The sequence below is a fragment of the Mus pahari genome, chromosome 15, assembly GCF_900095145.1.
Source record: "Mus pahari chromosome 15, PAHARI_EIJ_v1.1, whole genome shotgun sequence".
Taxonomy (NCBI): Eukaryota; Metazoa; Chordata; class Mammalia; order Rodentia; family Muridae; genus Mus; species Mus pahari.
In genome coordinates, this window is record NC_034604.1 from 60,785,460 (window position 1) to 60,806,488 (window position 21,029).

The window sequence follows — 21,029 nt, forward strand, 5'->3', positions numbered from 1 at the left end:
TCAGCAGACACCCACACATACACATACAAAGAGATTCATATACATACACACAAAAAATATTTTATTTTTAAAAAGAGACAAGGTAAACACTGAGACTTAACCTGAGCCAAGGCTTGACATAATCAAGAGGGCTTTAATCTGCTCTTTTTTTTTTTTTTTTTGCACAAGTAGGAGGAGCCTACTCTGAACTCACAGTAGAAAGTCTAGTATGGGAAACACTGCACTGATAACACAGTCATTCCCTTGCCTTATCAAGAAGGATGGGCTGCATATGATTCGTGTGCTGTTCTTTTATCTGGCTGTCAGCCAAGGGTGTGGCTCAGACCAGCATCACTACAAATGCTGGGAAATGCATTGTGCCATGTTCCAACATCTGTGGAGACTGGGAAAGAGAATCATTCCACTCTATACAGTCTTAGAGTCTACCATCATATACTCAGTCCAGAGAATACTGGAGTTTCATATGCAACATAAGATTGTAACTGAATTAACAAGGCAAGAGCCTTCAGTTCAATGTGCCTCTGATTGGAGACACTGACCCTTGACTCCTTCGAAAGTTCAGACCACACCCTAGTTCTCACAAGCTGCAGCTTACTCTTGCCAATCCCCAGGATCTTGACGTAGTTTCTTTTCTTTCTTTTCTTCCCCCCCCCCCTCATCTAAATTGCTAGGAAAAGATCTGACTAATGTCTTGGGTGACTCTGAGTCACGGTGCTATGCCACTCGGCAGTTCTGCACTCTGAACTCCAATGTCTACTTAAAAGTCATCTTTCTATGCATAATTCTCAGAACCATCTAGAGAAGAGTTCCTTAGTAATACTGAAATTCTGTTAGGGACTTAGGAGACTGAGTGGCCCACTGAGACCTAAGAAGCCAAGCCTAGTGGTGCCAGCTTACAATCCCAGCCACTCATGAGGTAGAGACAAGAAGATAGCAAGTCCAAGGCCTTTGCAGGGCTACAGCATGAACCTGAGGACAACTTGGTCAGCTTGATGAAAGTCTAGCTCAAAACAAAACTGTAATGAGGGCTCTGGCTTTAGCTCAGTGGTTGCCTAGCATGAATGAGGGAGGCCCCATGTTTAATTTTCAGTACCCAGGGAGGAAAGTGATATCTTGAGAATCTTACCAGTTCATAAAAGGCTTGGTTCCCAGCTATTCACTCTTAGATATATGCCCAAGAGAAGTACAAACATACATCTATACAAACGAGTGCTCATGGCAACCTTGCCCATAATAGCCAAAATCAGAAGCAACCCAAATGCTCATCAACAGGTAGATGTGCAATGTCCTTGCCATGAAATGTGTTGAGCAAGAGGAGAGAAAGGCAGTACTAATGCACGGGTAGGAAATGGACAGACCTGAGAGACAACAAGCTAAGTGGTGGAAGCCAAACACAAAGGATCACAAATAAATGGTCCGTGTGTATAGAATGCCCATGAATGACAAATCCGTAAAGGTGGGTGGTACTGGGGATGAGGGGAGACTACTCAGGGTAACGGGACTCTCTTAGGATGATGTATACATGGGTAACTTTTGTATTGCTATGATAAAATCCCTGACAGAAACAACTTAAAGGAAAAAAAGGATTTCTTTTGGATCATGGTTTCAAGGGGTTCAGTCATCATGGCCAGCAGGGCATAGTGGAGCAGCACACTCACCTCACATCAGGCAAGGAGCAGAGAGAATAACTCCAGTTTTCTATTTATTGACTTTCTCCTTTTTCCATTCTGTTCTGCACAGACCTCAGCCTGGGGTTGTTAGTATTACCTACTTTTAGGGTGCATCATCACCCTAAAAGGGTTAATTCTCTCTAGTAATACCCAGAAGTGTGGCTCACCAATCTCCTAGGTGATTCTGGATACGGTCAAGTTGACAATGATGATTACCCATCAGAAAGAATGTTTTGCAGTTGGCTAGTGTGCTGGCCATACAACCTTGTAAATATACTAAAGCCACTGAATTCTATATTTCAAAGCGGTGACATTATACATATGTGTGTGTGTGTGTTACATAATTACATATACACATATACATCTCGAAAAGAAAGATGACAAGAGGATGGAGAAATACAAGGCAGAAAAAATGTTGGGGGGCTGGAGAGATGGCTCAGTGGTTAAGATATCTGACTGCTCTTCCACGTGGCAGCTCACAACTGTCTGTAACTCCAAAATCTGACACTGTCACACAGACAGACATGCCTACAAAACACCAGTGCCATGAGATTAAAAAGATAATAAGTAAAATATTTTTTAAACTATGTTTTTAAAAAGTGTCAGGTATGTGGTAATTTGGGGCTGGATGTGTGCAGGGCAGTGGCCATGAAGGCTTGGTGACCGCAGACTGCAGCCCCCACCTTCAGCCCTCCGTTTGTCAGTGCTCCATAATGACATAGTAGAGATGTGCACATGTGTGTGCAAGGCCTGCGTCGTCATACTCAGCCAGTCAGCAGAGTGTGCCCCAGAAGCACCCTGGAAGCTGATACATGAACAGAGGAAGGTACCCCTGAAGTGCACCACACTGGCAAGGGAAATACTTAGAGGCTGCTAAGACACACAGAGTTGAAATTTCCTCAGGCTGCTTCTAGAAAAGGTAGGATTTCTCCAAACCTGCCTTTGAGCTGGTGTTAAATCAGCTGCACTTTGGGGAAGCCCCCACCACCACCACCAGCAGTTGCTTTCTCTTTGGATAATAGGTACATTGGCTACTCTTGAGTGTATTTCTTCCTATTTTCATCTCCTCCACCTTTCCCTTTGCAGAGCAAATTCCAGATGGAGTGAAGAGATAGGGTCCAGCCTGGGCCACCTCAAATGTGCCCCACTAGCCAGTTACTGGAACTCACTCATCTAAGTCTGCAGCCACTTCTATGTCCCTTGAGCAGGAACTACCTCTTCCAGAACCTATGCATGCATAGCTGAGGCTGGAGAGAGCGGGATTCTGCATTCCCACTGGGTTTGAAACTCGCCACTCTGGTACAAATGTCTTTTTAACACCAAGCAAACTGCGAATCACCAGAGATTGTATTTTATTCCAAGTTCCCTAGTTCCTGCTATGAAAATTTAAACACAGACTACTGAATTATTCCCCCCCCCCAATCCATTTCCTCTAAGGCCTCATAATAGGTGATTAAGTAACCATGGAAACAGCTATTTTAGGAGAGAGAAAATTGAGTCTTTGGAAGATCTCTATAAAGTCAGACTTCACTTAATGTAACTTGCAACACCACCCAGTGTGGGCTCCTCTGCTTTGTACCAACACAGGAGCACATTTAGGAGCGCATCCATTTCAACGATTAGCTGGGGAAGACTCTTAGAATACCAAAGAAAAGGAAGAAAGGATGCTCAGGGTGAAGAGCCAGGAAACTCTTGTCCTACAGTCCCAGGTCTGTCTTTTCCTCAACAGCCAGCAGTTTCCCCAGTCCCATCTGCCATCTCTGATTCTGACTTCCACTGTATGGCTCACTGCTAAGCCCTGGAAATCCTAAACTTTTAGAATAATCTAGAAATCGTTGGCACTTACGTAATGTCAACTGCGAAACTGGTCTTTTGTGGATAATTTTAAAATTAGAGAAAATAGGATTTAGAAGATACATGTTACACTATACCATTATAAAAATATAACCGTCACCAAAGTGGATAAACTTATTATTCTCAGCTATTCTTTTCAACTTCATTGTTAGACACATCTATTTTCAGATTTATTTTCTGGATCTGAAAAACTAGAACTAGAACCTGCTTATGGGCAGTTGTCTCTCTCTCTCTCTCTCTCTCTCTCTCTCTCTCTCTCTCTCTCTCTCTCTCTCTCTGTGGGAGACGACAGCGTGGTGGAGAGAATACAAATGAATAGAGACCTGAGCAGCAGGCTCTCAACTCCACCTCCCCAGTCCATCATTTCTTCCATCATTGTTTAGAAATATCTGCCTTATAGCATACCAAAAAAAAATTAACTACTTTAATATTTTTTAGCTTTGTGTGGGTCTATGTGCAACGTGTAGAAGTGTGTTCACGTTTATATGCATAAGTGTGGGCATGCTTACAGGTTCCCTAGTTCCCTAGTTCCTGCTGGAAATGTGTCAGAGGACAAGCCTTGGTTGTCAGTTCGTGCCTTCCACCTTGTTTGAGACAAGGCCTCTTTTCTTTCCCCCACTGTGTATACCAGGCTAGCAAGTCCAAGAGCTTCCAAGCCTTCTCCATCTCTGAGTGCAATCCCTAGGTGGGCACACTGTGCTGCCAGGCTGTCTATCTGTTCTAAAGACCAAAACTCGGTCCTCACATTTGCCTGGCAAAGCTTTTACCTTCTGTGTCATCGCCCCAGCCCACAGAAAAGAATTATTTGAGATGGGTTACTGCACATGATTTTGTGTTTTTTAAAAAAATGTTTTATAAATAATGACTCCTTTGCATGAAGAACTCCAGTGGTTTCTCATTTGTCCCTCTATATGATATGCACTTTGTATAAAAGGCGAAATGACAGGACAGTATGGGTCCCTTGGTCTAGGCCCCTTCCCAGCAGATCACAAGTTTCTAGTGCTTTCTGCCATTTGCTTTGCATTGCTGGAATTTCATGGTGATCATACTATGAGGACCTTCGAAGGAAGCAACCGACCACTGAGCAAACACTAACAAAATCCTCACTCTCTGCACTGGTCAATCATTGTGAGACCCACAACAGTTGTGTTTACTTTATCATCATTTTATCCATCCATGATGATGAGCTTTCCCCCAGCTTGACGCAACCTAGAATCATTTGCAAAGGGGGAGCATCAACTATGCCTATAGGCACATCACACTGGCCTCTAGGCAAATCTGTGGGGCATTTTCTTTACTGATGAATAGATATGGGGAGACCCAGATTACTGTGGATGGTGTTACACCTGAGCAGACATGTGTCCTGTGAGCCATGAGGCACAAGCTAATAATGAGCAGTCATCCAATGTCTCTGCTTGAGTTACTGCCTCCAGGTTCCTGCCTTAGGTTCCTGGCCTGGCCTCCTTCATGATGGGCTGGAAGCTATCCCATGAAATAAACCCTTCCCTCCTCAAGATGCTCTGGCCAGAGGTGTTAGTCACAGCAATGAAAAGTAACTAGACCACCATTCAACAACAACAACAACAACAAAAGAGGAAATCACAAAAAGGCAAAAATGATTCAAAATGTAGTTCCCACAATGAAAGCATGTCTTGAAATGTGTAAAAGATGCTGGCAAGGAATCCCGTACAACATCTCTCCCTAGGGTTTGCAACTGTTCTCCATCCAGTTGCACAATCGCCTCTCGTTAGCAGGAGCTGCTGTGGTGTGCAGATACTCCATCCCGTTTGCATAATGAAGAGATGGATGACTATATCTAAGTTCCCTAAGTTCTTTTCCACACAGGTAGACTATCACCTAGGTGTGTTAATGCCTCACTTGAAATTACTGGGTGTAACAATATTTTTTTATCCTTTGATATTTTCATACATGTATACAACGTATCATGGTCCTATCTATTCCCCCACTACCCCTCCAACTCTGCCTAAACCCCTCTCCCATCTCCCTCCCATTTTGTTGTTCTCCATTTTAACTTATCTTTTAATACAAATTGAGTCTGGCTACTGTTGTCCTGCTGTCTCGCCAATAGCCCAGAATGTGATCTACCACATCACAGGCAGTCTATACATTTTTAACTGAATGGCTATTTGTAACACAGGTAGACTTCCATACACACTTTCTTATTCTACCATGTCCATATATACAAAAGCAATGTCCCAATAACTCTAACCTAGTAAAAGGCACAATGTCTGCTTACAGCATCATTCACGGTCTTTCAAAAGTAGAACAACTCCAGTGTTCATCAACTGGTGAATGATTAAAAAACTTACTCTATGTCCTTAGAATGATATATTATTCAGGAATAAAAAGAATGAGGCCTTCTGGGTTATGGGGGAGGGGTAGGTGTAGCTAAGTGGTAGGGACTGAACTTAGCATGAATAGTGAAGGATCTAATCCCTTAGTACCACAAAATAAAAAAGAATGAGGTTAGGCTACAAGGCCTCCTTTACAATAGAAGTATTTACTGCCTCAGGGACAATGGAAAGCTGTAATGATACCCTTATGTAAGTACTTTCCCTCCTTCCAGTAATGCAATTAAAGCATTTAGAAAAGATTTTAGAATGTAAGGAAGCTAGCTGCTCTTTGAAAATTTCACATTGAAGAAAACATTCTGAAAGAGGGGTTCCCTAGACTGATACAAGTACCAGTTATTAGAAAAAAAATAATTTGGCTGTGTACACCTGCATCTGTATTGGTCCGGCTCTGTCAGAGCCTCTCAGGGGACAGCTATACCTGGTTCCTGTTGGTAAACACTTCTTGGCATCAGCAATAGCATCTGGGTTTGGTGTCAGCAGATGGGATGGATCCCTAGGTGGGGCAGTCTCTGGACGACCTTTCCTTCAGTTTCTGCTCCACTCTTTGTCCCTGCATTTCCTTTTGACAGGAAGAATTCTGAACTAATACTTTTGAGGTGTGTGGGTGGCCCCATCCCTCAACTGGGTGCCATGCCTATCCACTGGATATGGTCTCTACAGGTTCTATCTCCCCTTTGTTGGGTATTTTGGCTAAAGTCCTCCCTCTTGGGTCCTGGGAACCTCATGCGGACATACACAGTCCAACATTGAACTGAGCATGGGGACCCCAATGGGGAAGTTAGGGCAAGGACTGTAGGAGCTGAAGGGGTTTGCAACTCCATAGGAAGAACAACAATATCAACCAACCAGACCCCCCAACGCTCCCAGGAATTAAACCACCAACCAAAGAGTACACGTGGGGGGGACGCATGGCTCTAGCTGTATATGTAGCAGAGGATTGCCTTATTGGGCATCACTGGGAGGGGAGCCCCATGGTCCTGTGGAGACTCAGTGACCCAGGCTAGGGGAATGCTAGGCCACTGAGGTAGGAGTGGATGGGCAGGTGGGGGAGCACCCTCATAGCGGCAGGGGGAGGGAAGAGGGGACAGGGGGCTTGTGTAGGGGAAACTGGGAAGGGGAATAACATTAGAAATATAAATAAATAAAATAACTAATGAAAATTGGGGAAAGAAAGAACTTTATTATAGAAAATTCCATTGATCACATAATAACTGGACTCCCTCATATCTGTGGTTAACATCTGAGAAATAAGTATTATTCCATTATGATAGTAAAATGATATCATGGAATCTAAACATAGTTTTCATTTGTTTATGGACCCCACTATTCCTATGGGTGCCCTGGTATCACATCCTAATTGATATTAATAAAAGCTTAATACTTGGAATAATTTCTGGGAATAATAACGTAAGATCCCTAATCTGGCTGCCTCTCATATGCAGTAACTGCTAAGGAAAAAACTGCTTTGCTGTGACTTTCTAGTAAGAAGGGTGAGCAAGGGCTAAATATATCTTCTAAGATAGAAAAGACCTGAGAGATCATTTTGCCAAAAAAGGTAACTTTGTATTGTTCTCAGCTGAACATATTTAATCATGTTTCAGATCTCTTAAGCAACTAGTATGAAGTTAACATTGACAACAAGGTATTAACATTTCCCACTCTGGTGCAACCTGAACAGATGTGGCTTTCCCTTTGTAAGCTCGGGCTGCTGGTTCTGGGTTCCACAAATGTCAAACTCTGTGGCTACTGAAGTTCCTTCTGTAGTTATAAAATGACAGAAGTTTTTGCACAGAACATGTATACATCCCGCTGTATGTATCCCCAGATGAGTTGTGCTGTCCGTGTGGCATAAGTGCTTTGTGAGGGGTTACACTGGGCTGTTACGGAATGAAGACAAGAGAAGCCTGTGCATGTTTGTCACAGACTTTGTTCTTTTCTATTTTTTTTATTTTTAAATTAAATACTGTCACTCCACTGTTGGCTTAAGCACCCATGGAGAATTTGAAGATAAAGAGAAGATGCCCATTTCCCTCCAGAATTATGCACTGACTTCTCAGAATCCTGGGAAGTTTTACAGCACATGGGAGCTTCTGGGAAGTGAAGCTGTAATAGATACAGTCCTGGGCTGCTAACACAAAGAACAGAACAGGAATCTTCCAAGCCGATGAAAAACTGTTGGCGCTGTTTCCTTATTTCAGTTCTCGTAAATGAACTGAAATTTTTTTCAGTTTGGGTTAATGTAACAGAAATTCAATTAGTTTTCAGTTTTTTTTTTCCAAGCCCTAATCACTTCTGCAAACCTACTTTCTCCACGTACTGTGACTTACTGATGAATGAAGCTTTGGCACATTGGTGTAGGTTGGGGGAAGGGGGAAATCTTTTTTTTCCCCTGGACTTTGCTCGTGCTAAGTAACACCACAGAGAACTCTATCCCCATTACTAGCTGGACCCTAAGATTCATTTATTTCTTTACAACACTTCCCTGAGCTCTTCCTGATGTTTCCCAGAGAGAAATGGCCACACTTCTGCCTCCCTCACCAAGTTCATTGAAAACGCCTGGCTAGCAACCCCTGAGCCCTTCCATGAAAAGAAACTCTAGGGAAAATAAGACATTCTACTTAAGAAGATATCACGAACTGCTCAGGTTTGCCAACTATCATTGTCCCCTGTGGTGTTTGTCAAGCCTGGAGCTCAGTAAATATGTGTGCAATACAGACACGGACCAACATGTCAATTACTGAAAAGCAATTAAATCTCTGTTACACTAACCCAAACTGCAACATGGAATCAGTAAATATTTGTGGAAGACAGGCATAGACTAGAAGATTCCAGCACAACCTTACCAATCTTCATAAGAAGGCATGCATTATATTTTTAATGCCCCCCCCCGTGTGCCCAGCTAGATATACAGGAAAGGACACATGCCAGTCTATGCAGACGGTGAAGACCACCGCCTCGAGTGGAATGTAAAGAATGGGTTGCTGGATGCAGACGCAGAAGTAGATAAGAGCATCCTCAGAGATAACTCCTGAGACTCTGACACCTGGTGGACAGTGGTGTATGTAAATAAGGATGAGGACAGAAGTGAGCCTCAGAGATTTGCCAAGTGGTCTTATCTTACAAATTAGCTACTGCCAAGGAGCCAGCTATGTGACAGTCTCCGCAACAGAATAAAAACTTGCTGCACAAGTGTGTGCCTAGGAGTTTTTCGCTGTAGTTCATGTTGGGTTAGGGGTTATCCATGGAAGAGAAGAAGCCAGACCTAGGGTACTCAGGGAGAGGAGAGCACCTGCCAAGGACAGATTCGGCCTTCTCTTCCTGTGCCAAGCTTCTATCTCTGGGTACGTGGTTCCTGGACTCCACCCACACTGGGAAGTGGGCCAACTGTGGTTCACTGAGTGCAGCAACTTTTAGTGCCTGTTCCACCCACTACATCAACCTTGCAATTGGTTCCACTCCTCAGACTTCTGGGGGGTGAGCACTGCTCAGTCAATTTATATATCTAGGATAAGCAATGACCATTTATTTTGTTACTCTTGTGTTTGGGTTTTTGAGACTGAGTCTCATTGAGCAGCTCAGGTTAGCCCGAAACTTTGTATCTTCCAGCCTTGGCCTTCCAGGTGTTGGCATTATAGGTGGGCACCACCCCCACCTAGTTGTTTCGTTTTGTTTTGTGGTGCTGGGGATCAAAGCTAGAACTTTATGGATGATAGGCAAGCATTGTTGTAACTGTTCTACAGCCTCAGCCTGGAGATGTCTTTGTTCTTGTTAAGTTATTTACATTAAATTGATCTGTTACTGCTTCTGGGATATCCAGGGAATCTGATGTCAACCCTTAACCAGAGCTATGGTCTCTGCTGAGTTACCTAGCTCCCTATGCCTAGGTTTCCTCGCCTGAAAACTGGAGCTATTAATAGTCTCCCAACTCCTGTGTGAGGATAACATGAGCTTATTTATGGAAAGTGCTGAGCAATGCCTAGCAGTTACACATTTAATAAGTAGTGGTAGTCATTAGCTCCACCTGTCAGAGTTTGCCATGATTGTATTCCAGACCATCCCACCTAATTAGAATTTATTGTGAAGAAAGCTATTGGCTAGGACATAGCTCAGTGTAGAGTGTTTGTCTAGTATTCACGAAGCCCTAGGCTCCATCACCATAGCCATGGAAAAGAAAAAAGGAAAGAGAAAGGGAAAGAGTGTAAGAGGGGCAGAGGGAGCTAGGGATCCTCGACAAGGAACTTCAAGAAAGGTCAGGGACCTAAAGGGGAGGAGCTAGCAGGCTGAGGGTAATCGGAGAAGCTCAGTACACCTTCTGTTCTCACTTTGATCCCTTTATATATGACATTTATAGGAAAGCTTCCCTTGGAGGAAGAGCTTTGCTGGGGACGGGAGCTGAGCTTACGGTGTAGGATAATGTCCCAACTCCTCAGACACACTCCCGGTCCATAAAACTTTCTTAGACACACTGCCTACACTGCCTGCACCCACTTGCATCGTGGGACAGCAGAGTAACCCTCCCTAGGATCTGGTAGTTAATGTCATAACGGATGTGAACCAGGCTTATGTCCTGTGCTATGGCAAGGCAACCTTACAGAATCCAGCTGACCACAGGAGGGGGACTTGGAAAGCTCAACGGGGGTGGGGGGACCTCAGTAGGTGCAAGCATGAGGAAGGAGTCCCTTGTGACTCCCCCCACCCCTGCCCAGCTCTACTTTGGTCAGGTGATAGGAATCTTGAACAATTTCCATTATGCAGTCTGGTTTGATGGGCACAGGAACAAAATCTGCCCTATAGAGGAGGGTAGCCTGCGTATCCTGTCTCAGACAACAATGATAGAAATAAGCTTTGTAGCTGGGTGTGGTGGCGCTCGCCTTTAATCCCAGCACTCGGGAGGCAGAGGCAGGCAGATTTCTGAGTTCGAGGCCAGCCTGGTCTACAAAGTGAGTTCCAGGAAAGCCAGGGCTATACAGAGAAACCCTGTCTCGAAAAAGAAAGAAAAGAAAGAAAGAAAGAAAGAAAGAAAGAAAGAAAGAAAGAAAGAAAGAAAGAAAGAAAAGAAAGAAAGAAAGAAAGAAAAGAAAGAAAGAAAGAAAGAAAAGAAAAGAAATAAGCTTTGTTCTAAGGAAATGCCTGTAGCACAGGCACACTTTAAGTTATTGACAAGCTATCACGTGAGTGATGCAGGGCCCTGGACTAAAATAACCTCTAAACAGAATTTGCTCACTTACTCCGTATCTTCTGCTAACTCATGAGGGCAGTGGGCCTTCTGCTCTCTTGTTAGTGCCGCGTGGGAGGAATGTTTGTAAAGGAAAGCTACAGCACACATTGCTGCCATGGAAAGCCTACATTTCTTTTTATACACCTAACAGGCAGTGACAGGCTTGATGGGTGCCAGCGTGTGGGTCTCTGCACCTCGCCATTCGCTCCTGCACCACCTAAAATGGCAGCTAACCTGTCAGAATTCAGCGTGAGCGTGGATATTTATAAAACACTAGACAGATAAATCCGTACCAGCAAAAGATGGGTCTTTTCGTCGCTCAGAAACAGGAGGGTTTGGGATGGCAAATGCCAGCCAGCTCTCCTGTACACTGAGCAACCAGCCAGGGCAAGGGGTTAGATCAGGAAGGAGGTATCTGAGCTCCTGCACAGATTGCAAGCAAAGACCGAGACGCAGATCCTGGACAGCTTTTGTCTTCGGGGATGGATTCGGGTAACCTGAGAAAGCGAAGGTTACCCTTATGCATAAAGAAAGCTGGGATTGGGGAGGGGGAGACTAACTACTTTGTAGCATTTAGCGCAGCGCCCGAACACCCCTAGCTGGCCAAGTTTGGAGCCTGGATATTTTTTACATGCAAGTCTGGACACATTCCGTCTTCTTCGGTAGCTACACTCCCAAACAAAAGTGCCTGTGGGCGCTGGTTTTGGGAATTCGTTCCTAGTTTAGCAGTTTTAGAAACTAAGAGGGAGAGCCGCAGGGTAGTTGAGAAGCCGGCGCCTAGGAGGGCGGGGCCCGGCGCTGTCCATCACACGGGCCCCGCCCTCCGGCCCCGCCCTCTCATCAATTCGCCCCGGCGCAGAGTTTGACGTCACTGCCTGCGCCACACGCCGTAGATACAGGAAGTGAGACCAAAACAAAGGAGCGCCGGCCGGGAGCGGACCTCCTGGCGCCGGTGTCCCTGCTGCTTCGCCCGCGCCCACCCCGCCGAAGCCGCCCGACCATGTCCAACATGGAGAAACATCTGTTCAACCTGAAGTTCGCGGCCAAAGAACTGAACCGGAGTGCCAAAAAATGCGACAAGGAAGAAAAGGCCGAAAAGGCCAAAATTAAAAAGGCCATTCAGAAGGGCAACATGGAAGTTGCGAGGATACACGCCGAAAATGCCATCCGCCAGAAGAATCAAGGGGTGAACTTCTTGAGAATGAGTGCACGAGTGGATGCGGTGGCTGCCCGAGTCCAGACGGCAGTGACGATGGGCAAAGTGACCAAGTCCATGGCGGGTGTGGTTAAGTCGATGGACGCGACGTTGAAAAGTATGAATCTGGAAAAGATCTCCGCTCTGATGGACAAATTCGAACACCAGTTCGAGACCCTGGACGTCCAGACGCAGCAAATGGAAGACACGATGAGCAGCACGACGACGCTGACCACTCCCCAGAACCAAGTGGATATGCTGCTCCAGGAAATGGCAGATGAGGCGGGCCTCGATCTCAACATGGAGCTGCCTCAGGGCCAGACCGGTTCCGTGGGAACGAGCGTGGCTTCGGCTGAGCAAGACGAACTGTCCCAGAGACTGGCCCGCCTTCGGGATCAAGTCTGACGGCCGAACCGTCCGAGAGTTCCTTTTGACGTGCTCTCTGTGTTTGAGAGAGATGTCCCAGAATTGTGCCAGAATGCCGAACGGTCTTCTAAGAACCTACAGCCTTCTCCAGATAACGCTAAGAAATTCCAGTTTTTCTCCACTTCTAACTGGATTTTAAAGCTCTTTATAGCTTATTATGATGTGTATTTTTATAGCTGCCTTTTAACAGAACTGGTTCATTTGCTCTACATTAATCTAGAAAAAAAAATCAACAGAACTCTAGCCCTCGTGTATTCCGTTTTTACTTAGAATTATCAGATTGAAGTTGTTTTTAGTGTGATTGATGGTACAGAGACTGGCAAGCGGGGCATAAAAATGAAAGGAGAAGGAATGGGTACTTAGTTTAGCAACAAGTATGTAAACACTTTGTTCAACTTCGGTGGGAAATACTCTTTCTGTGTATCATCTGTTTTTCTTTGTTTTTGCCGTCAAAGAACGTCTGCAATTGACTATTAATTTATTCTCATAACTTATATTAAAGTTATCTTAGAGATTATTGCAAAATACTCTTTACATTCTGTTAGTTCATGTAATAATGGAGTTTGTGTAACTGGGAAAAAATGCCAAGTAACTTCATTCATTATCAGGAAAAGTTAAAAAAATTTTGTTTATATTCTATTTACCAAGAGTTCTTAAGACTTAAACTTAAGATAATTTCTAATTAAGATAATCTCTAGTTATTTTCGAGTGAAAGTCAACCCTTAATAGACCTCTGATCAAAATAATGTTCGTCAACACAACAGTCCTATTACATGCCAAACATTGCCAAAGAACTGCTGATTTGGTCCGGCAAAGCCCTGGGACTGTGTAATTACAGGTTTTGTTTTTTATTTAATAACCAAAAATATAAATAAAATTAGAACAGCATTTTTAAGTTCTATTTGTATGAATTATTTTGCCTTAAAGCAACAACTCTTAAAACCTCTAAAAGCATAACTTAATGCTATAGATGTACACAACTTAAATGTACATTTAGCCAGCTAGAAGTTTAGAATGAAGCAATGAGCTGGGATTAGAAGGAGAGAGAGAGGCTGAAAGTAACTGCCTTCCTTTATAGCCTCTGGTGTAAAGCAAAGCAACTCCCACTTTCTTCTGTCCTCAAAACACAGAGAACAGCTTGTGTTTGCTTGGCACATATATTAACCTAAGTTAAATACTTAAAAAGTTTGTTTTATTTAATTTCCCCTTTTTCTGAGTTTTGTTTTGTTTTTCTGTTAAGAGAATTCCAGTGTTTCAGACAACATAGAGCCTCTGTAAAACTCTGAAAAATTCATTATTATGTGAGTTGTACGGTTTTCCAGGTGAACGAGTGTTTAATGAACAAAGTGTACACAGATGAGTACTGGCTCTCACAGTTAAGGAGTGTGTGTGGGTGAGCACATGTGCACACATATATACATAGTTTTTTCTTGTCTCCTCTGTGGGACACTTCTAACTACCCAGTGTCCTCTCTCAAAGTTCCCTTAGCAGACACGTGACCTCTCATATACACAGTTACGCTAACTCGGGCGTATGATGAATAGAACATATGTCTTAATCTTTTATCCTGGAAAACCTTGGTTAAGTACAGCTTTAAAACATAACTCGGTGTTCACTCCTCGGTAAATTTTATACTGCAAGCATTTCCACCAGATTATATTTTATGAGATTAAAGAATGCTATATATGCTTAAAACTTTCTTAAAATGTATTCATTTCATATTATGTGAATGTACATTTATATGAGTCATAAACGTTATTTTCAAAAGCACTGCAGGCCCATGGATTATTTCCTCGCTTTTGGAACGGATGCAGTTTTGAATTTTAAATCGTGAAAGCTGGGTAAACATATTTTTAAATGGCATATTACTACATGTGAGTGTGGGTCTCAGCATAGAAACAGAGAATGAAAGCTGCATCCATGAGACCCTGGGCTAGATTCCCAGCACTACAAAAGGCATGGGGAGGGTGACTCTTAAAGATATTTGAGAAAGAAGTACTCAGACTTAGACTTGGTTCAAAAGTTGTCCTCAGTCCTGGATTCTTATCTGGGTAGCGTGGCATTTTTTTCTATATCCCTGGGAGCCTTGGTGTTCTTAACCTGAATGTTTCTTCTTGGACACAATTTTTTTTTCTAAACTGAGTTTTAGGATTAGTGGGAAGAAAAAACAGACTGATGGGCAAACTCAACTTTCTTATACTAATTTTAGTGCAGGGCCCGGTTGTGTGTTATCAGAGAGTAGTCTAACCAAATTGTTCTTCCTACTGCCTTTGATTTGGGGGAACAGAGGCAAGGAAACACTGGTGACCTTATTAACCCAGACTGTATGTAATCATTAGTGAAGGATTTCCCTGCAGTATATAACAACATTCTCCTGGGGGTGTTTGTTGTTAAAACATAGCTCAAAACTACCTACAAAGCAAGAGACATTACGCAAACTGGTGAGTGGGCTTATTTCTCTGTTTTCCTCTTCTTCCTTCATTCCACTGCATAGTCTAGTAAGCTGTCTGGCCAGTTTCCCCTAGTTCATTTTCTGCAGTTACATTGTCAGGCTCGTAGGGAGCGGAACCAGACAGAATCTGGTCATACAGTAGGCTGCCAGCAATGTCTCAGACCCATGCCTTGCATGGTGTTGTGGCAGTACCCAAGTGTTCCCTGATGACCACAGGCAAACAGGTAAGACCAGTACAACGGGCGAGCTCAGGCCAGAGTCCTGGTACCCTCTGAGCACATGGATATTTTTATTCATTAGTACTTTTATGTCTCACAGGTAAGTATGATTTAGAGGAAACCTTGCTTTCCTTAACATTCACAGCTTGTTCTCTCTCTTTCCTTTCCACAAAGAAGTTATTTAAAATGTGGATTGATGACAAGGAGCTTTTCCTTAGGTTCAGCAGTCTCATTACAAAAGATATCTAACAACCTGTCCATGACTATCCTGGTCCCAGCTTCTACCCTCTTCTTGAGCATCTTCATAGCCACAGACTTTTGAATTACTCTAGTTAAAAACACTGCTGCAAACATACACACCTTCAGCTATACCAGGAAATACTGGAAAATAGCAAAGCCAAGGGTGGGGTGGGGAGGGGAGGCGTTGCTTGTTTTATAGACTGGAGTTTTGACCAGACTTCCTGAGCATGACATGACTTATGAACTCCGGAGCTATATCCTCATTCTTTTTCCCCTCGATTTTAATTTTGAGACAGAATCTCACTAATTTTCCAAGCTGGTCTTTAACCCACTTTGTAGATCAAGCAAACCTTGAACTTGGAATTTCTTTACCATCGCCCCCCCCCAGTAACAGATTAAAAACCTACAGCTCATTCTCCCTTAGTATCCAACAACACAAGTTTATTGGTTTGTTTGTTTGTTTGTTTGTTTGTTTGAAATCGTTGAAGTTTTTTTCTGGTTTTGCAGCTCTCTATAGCATTCTGAACTACAAAGGGACAATCTTACATGTCCCACCCAGGGTTTTCTGCTTCATAAGTCGCATCCCAATAAAGGTGAATGTTACAATTCTGGGGGAAAAGAAAAAACTTTCTATAAACCTCTGGCCCATTAGTTACAAGCCCCAACTTGATAAAGTACTTCTGTGGGTTGCTTGGAACTAGGCCAAGGGTCAGAACTGCACAGGATTTTGGAAAGCGCCTTGGAAGGAGAGTGGGGAAGACGGAGGCGTCTTTACCTCCTTTGCCTCTCTGCTTGGCATCTCAGTCTCACAAGCTGAACAGGCTTCAGGAAGGTTCCTACCACTTCCCTCCCACCACTTCCTCTGGAAGGCACTGTTGAATTACATCCCTCCAGAACCTCATATGTACTCTCTGTCAGCCATCTCTCACCCTTTCTACGTGCACTAATTATCATCCAAGTATATTATATTCACCCACCTGCCTCCACCCTGTGTGCACCCTGTTTTAAATTGGTTGCTTCCTCAGCTGACTCTGACTCTAGCCTTCAGCTTCATGTTTCATCTTTAGCATCCAACCCTTCTTGTCAGGGCCCTGCTCATTGCCCCTCTCAGTTGAAGGAGAAGTGAATGTGTTCCTTCCACAGATGTTTTCCTGAAGACTGGACGCTGCACTAAGTGTTGGGGACTCCAGAGTCCACAAAACAAAGACCTGCACTCTGGGTCCCTCCCAGGGCCTGGAAAGCCAGGCCTGGTGGAGACAAAGGGTGCTGTCTGAAACAGGCTCTGACTTCTGAGAGGAGGAGGTGGCTTCCTACCTAGGAGCCGGAAAGATGCTTGAAAAATGGTAGCCATGCTGATTCACCTGCCACACCCTACCCAGGTCTGGTCATCCTGCCCTTGAACTGACTTACACTGAGAGTTGCCACTAAATGTGTACTGATGAACTCTGCAGATACTCCTTCACACTTGCAACACTCATCCTTCCACACCCTCACACCATTACTCACACGGACATCCCCTCATCCATACACTCATATTCTCACACACACAGGCAAGCATAAATGAACGTACAGTCAAACTCATGCACACTCAAGACTTGTGCACATACTGTTTTGGGTTCTTACAGGGAACCTTGTTGCTTTCTGTTTTGTAGTAACATTACAGCTCCTTTTTCTACTAGTTTGGCCTTGGAAATGTCTAGCCATTCCCCCTCTCGGTTTGAGAGCAGCCACCAGCTAACAAACCTTCCAGGACTGGGGAAGAGGGAGGAGAAAGGAAAACAGGTGAAAGGGCAGACTAGCAAAGTCACGAAGAATGCAGGTGTTGGCCTCTCCTTGGGACAGATATGTATCAGCACCTAGGCCTGTCCTCACTGTCACTTTGCAAATGTAGCCCTGGCCCTGGGATCACTTGACCAGAGAACAGGTCTGACCTTGTATTGGCTTCCCTTGCAGCTTCTGATCTTGTATTGGCTTCCCTTGCAGCTTCCTGGAAAGGATTGACAGTGTCAGTCTGGTTGACTACACGCCCACAGACCAGGTAAAGTGAAAGAAGAGCTTCTGAGATAGACTGCCACGAGCATTCAATGACAACTTAGAAGATGCAGGGGAAAACATACTCATGATCACTGCTGCTTGCACATAGCCAAGCTGCCCCTCGTGTTGGTCCTACCACCAAGTTCTGAGCCCTCATTCCCCATCTTGTGCAGCCACCAGCTAACAAATCTTCCAGGACTGGGGAAGAGGGAGGAGAAAGGAAAACAGGTGAAAGGGCAGACCAGCAAAGTCACACGGAATGCAGGCATTGGCCTCCCCTTGGGACAGATATGTATCAGCACCTAGGCCTGTCCTCACTGAAGCCCAGTCTGGTCCTTGCTGGCATGGAAGGAAGATCCCATGCGAACTAGGAATATGTGATTCCCAGGCTTCCAAGAACCATCACTGAGATGGTTCCCTGTTTTGTACACTGGGTCCATTCTGCTTTTAACCCTAGGCTTGAGCCCCAAGTACCATAGCACATATCCAAGTATGCCACAAGTATGTCCCTTGGCTTGAGCCAGACAGGAGAAAGGAAGGGAAAGGAAAGAAAGCAATAGGAGAAAAATGAGCTAGTGGACCACAACTAAGATAGATGGGTGTTCACTCAAACTAGCCTTCCTAATTCGCGTCGGACATTAGCAATCCCGGAGGCCTAAGCCCTGAACTACCTGGAGGCCCTCTCTCCTCCATGTCCCCTGGAGATGAAAGTTTCTCTTTCCTCTCTGCGGTCTTTGTCCCTATGGTGGACTCGAAGAGCTCAAAGCAATCCTTCAGTGTGAGGATCATGAGATTTCTGGGGAAGTCAGTGATTTCAGGTAGAGACATTTTTCTCTACTCCTGTAAATAACCCTTCACCCATGTTCACCATGAAACTACAAGGGACAGTTTGGAAGGGGGAAATGGCATTGGTAGGAGGGAAAGAAAGAGTCATAGAGGAATATGCTCAGAATAAATTCTATACATGTATGCACATAGCATACTCTATAGTTGATGCATGCTAAGAAAAATATATCCTACAGTGTAACCCAGGCTCTCTAGCATTAAGAGACCCTCAAAAGTGACCTATGCAGGGGTGATGATACAGTTATAAAACAGCACGGTCAACGCTCATCTTCCAGAGTCTGCGTTTAATTACTCTCTCTCTTTTTTTTTTTTTTCAATGATAAACATTGTCATTTCTCAGTCACCACACTTATGCCTGAGCATACCTTACTTCTCTCCTCTTGCCCCAGGACCTGCTCAGATGCAGAGTGCTGACATCAGGAATCTTTGAGACAAGATTCCAGGTGGACAAAGTGAACTTTCAGTGAGTATATTGCTAAGAGAGTGGTCATGGCAGCGATCGGGGGTGGGAGGCCCAGCCTGGTGCCAGCCTCTGGGCAGAATAGGAGCCGCAAGGCCTTGGGATTGAGATCCAGGGGCAGGCTGTGTGAAGCTGGACTCCAGCAAGGTCATGGAGAAACTCACACCCTGGGAGACATGGGTCCAGGAAAGGGGGCGTGGTCTGGAGGGCGTGCCCACCTGATGAGCTTCAAGAAACCCAGCATAAACCGTGTGTGGGCACTTGAGCCAAACAACTGGAGAGCCACAGGGAGAGAGAGAGCAGTGTCATCTGCCCGAGGCAAGGTGATAGAGACTTCCTTCCTCAACTTGACAGAAGCGCCTGCTGCTGGGAGGGCTGGGTCAGGAGGAAGCCCCGCCCACTTCCCCCAGGGCAAACAGCCTTCTGAAGCTGATCAGAAGGATCTGCCCCAACACAGACCTAGCACGCATTTGGTACAAGATGTAGTCTAAACGAGAAAGCACTGGAGCTATGAGGCACCTACTATCTATCCTTAGGCACCATCTCAGCTGCTTTTTCTACCATAGTTTTGATTCCTACAACCACAACGCAGAGTTAAAGAGAACAAGCAGAAGCTGGGAGAGGCAGCGTGACTTGTAGCTGAGACACAGGAGGTGTGCATCATTAGCAGATGACCGTACTGACAATAAAGGAGAAGCATGAAAACATGTGCCCTTGGCCTCAGTTTCCCTGGATAACTATTGTCTCTCTGTTTCTCTTCCACAGCATGTTTGACGTTGGAGGCCAGAGAGATGAGAGAAGAAAATGGATCCAGTGTTTTAATGGTGATTCGCATGCTCTGTGGCCTCTCCCTGGCTCCCACCCCTGTGTCTAGCCATGTTTTAGTCAGACAAACTCTAATCCAACTATGTGTGAATATGAGTTATAAATAACCATGTTCTCCTTACACATGAATCTCATAGAGAATGTAAGCATCCCACATTTCCCGTTATCTTTTTGGGTGGACCCCCCCCCCCCAGTCAAGTGCAGCACTGCCCAGCTAAGCATACAGCCTGTCTCTGAGACATTCTAGATGCAATCCCCAAATGACAGTGTCTGGGACCTGAGCAGTCATAACCTCAGAGCAACTGACATTGTCTGTCTAAATGCTTCCCTTTCCCTCTTCGCCCCACCGCAGATGTCACCGCGATCATTTATGTGGCGGCCTGCAGTAGCTACAACATGGTGATCCGGGAGGACAACAACACCAACAGACTGCGGGAATCGCTGGACCTGTTTGAAAGCATCTGGAATAACAGGTAATGAACAAATTCAGACTCAACACTGGATCATACACCTTGAGTTAAAAATATCTCCTGAAGATCACCGATGGTGCTGTTGCTATTGTTGTTGTAAAATAATAATAATAATAATAATACCCACTTTAGCCAAGTACATCAGCGTCCACCTGAAACCTTAGGAAGGCTAAATCAAAGGGATCAGAGTTCAAGGCCAGCCTGGGCTACATAGCTAGACCTCATAAACAAACAAACAAACAAACAAAAAGTGAAGCAGAGGAGACAGTTCACTGAATAAATTGTATAGTAAATTGTATGCTTATGCAAGCATGAGGACTTGAATTTGGATCCCCAGCACCCCAAAACAAAACAAAACAAAACAAAAAACAAAAACAAAACAAAAACCATCGAACATGTCCATGAGCACCCATAACCCAAAAACAAGGAGGCAGAGACAAGCAGATTTCTGGGGCTCCCTGGCCAACCACCCTAGCCAAAATGGCAAACACTTTAAGGAAGAGACCCTGTCTCAAAACTAAATAGAGAATGTTTTGGGAAAATAACTGGACATCAGCCTCTGGCTTCCACGGATTCCCTCACACGCATGTGCACGCGCGCGCGCACACACACATACACACACACACACACACACACACTTATAAATCCTGTCTTAGGGTTTTACTGCTGTGAACAGACACCATGACCAAGACAACTTTTTTAAAGATTTATTTATTTTATTTATATGAGTACACAGTAGCTGTACA

At 44.5% G+C, this 21,029-nt stretch overlaps 2 protein-coding genes across 3 annotated transcripts in view; both read left to right on the forward strand.

Annotated features, from left to right (window-relative positions):
• Gnal (G protein subunit alpha L) overlaps positions 1–21,029 on the forward strand; it is a 139,043-nt gene that overhangs the window by 104,898 nt on the left and 13,116 nt on the right. For both annotated transcript variants that reach the window (XM_021214247.1, XM_029546903.1), the window contains exons 6-9: positions 17,632–17,686; positions 18,918–18,991; positions 19,754–19,812; positions 20,166–20,286. In XM_021214247.1, coding sequence (XP_021069906.1) covers positions 17,632–17,686; positions 18,918–18,991; positions 19,754–19,812; positions 20,166–20,286 — 309 coding nt within the window. The remainder of the gene's footprint in view (positions 1–17,631; positions 17,687–18,917; positions 18,992–19,753; positions 19,813–20,165; positions 20,287–21,029) is intronic.
• On the forward strand, positions 11,981–14,436 carry Chmp1b (charged multivesicular body protein 1B). Its single transcript, XM_021214252.2, has one exon. The coding sequence runs from the start codon at positions 12,118–12,120 to the stop codon at positions 12,715–12,717; it is 600 nt and encodes a 199-aa protein (XP_021069911.1). The 5' UTR covers positions 11,981–12,117; the 3' UTR covers positions 12,718–14,436.

Bases quoted from the DNA above. Each gene is read 5' to 3' on its own strand.
- Chmp1b (XM_021214252.2), top strand. From the start codon at position 12,118: ATGTCCAACATGGAGAAACATCTGTTCAACCTGAAGTTCGCGGCCAAA.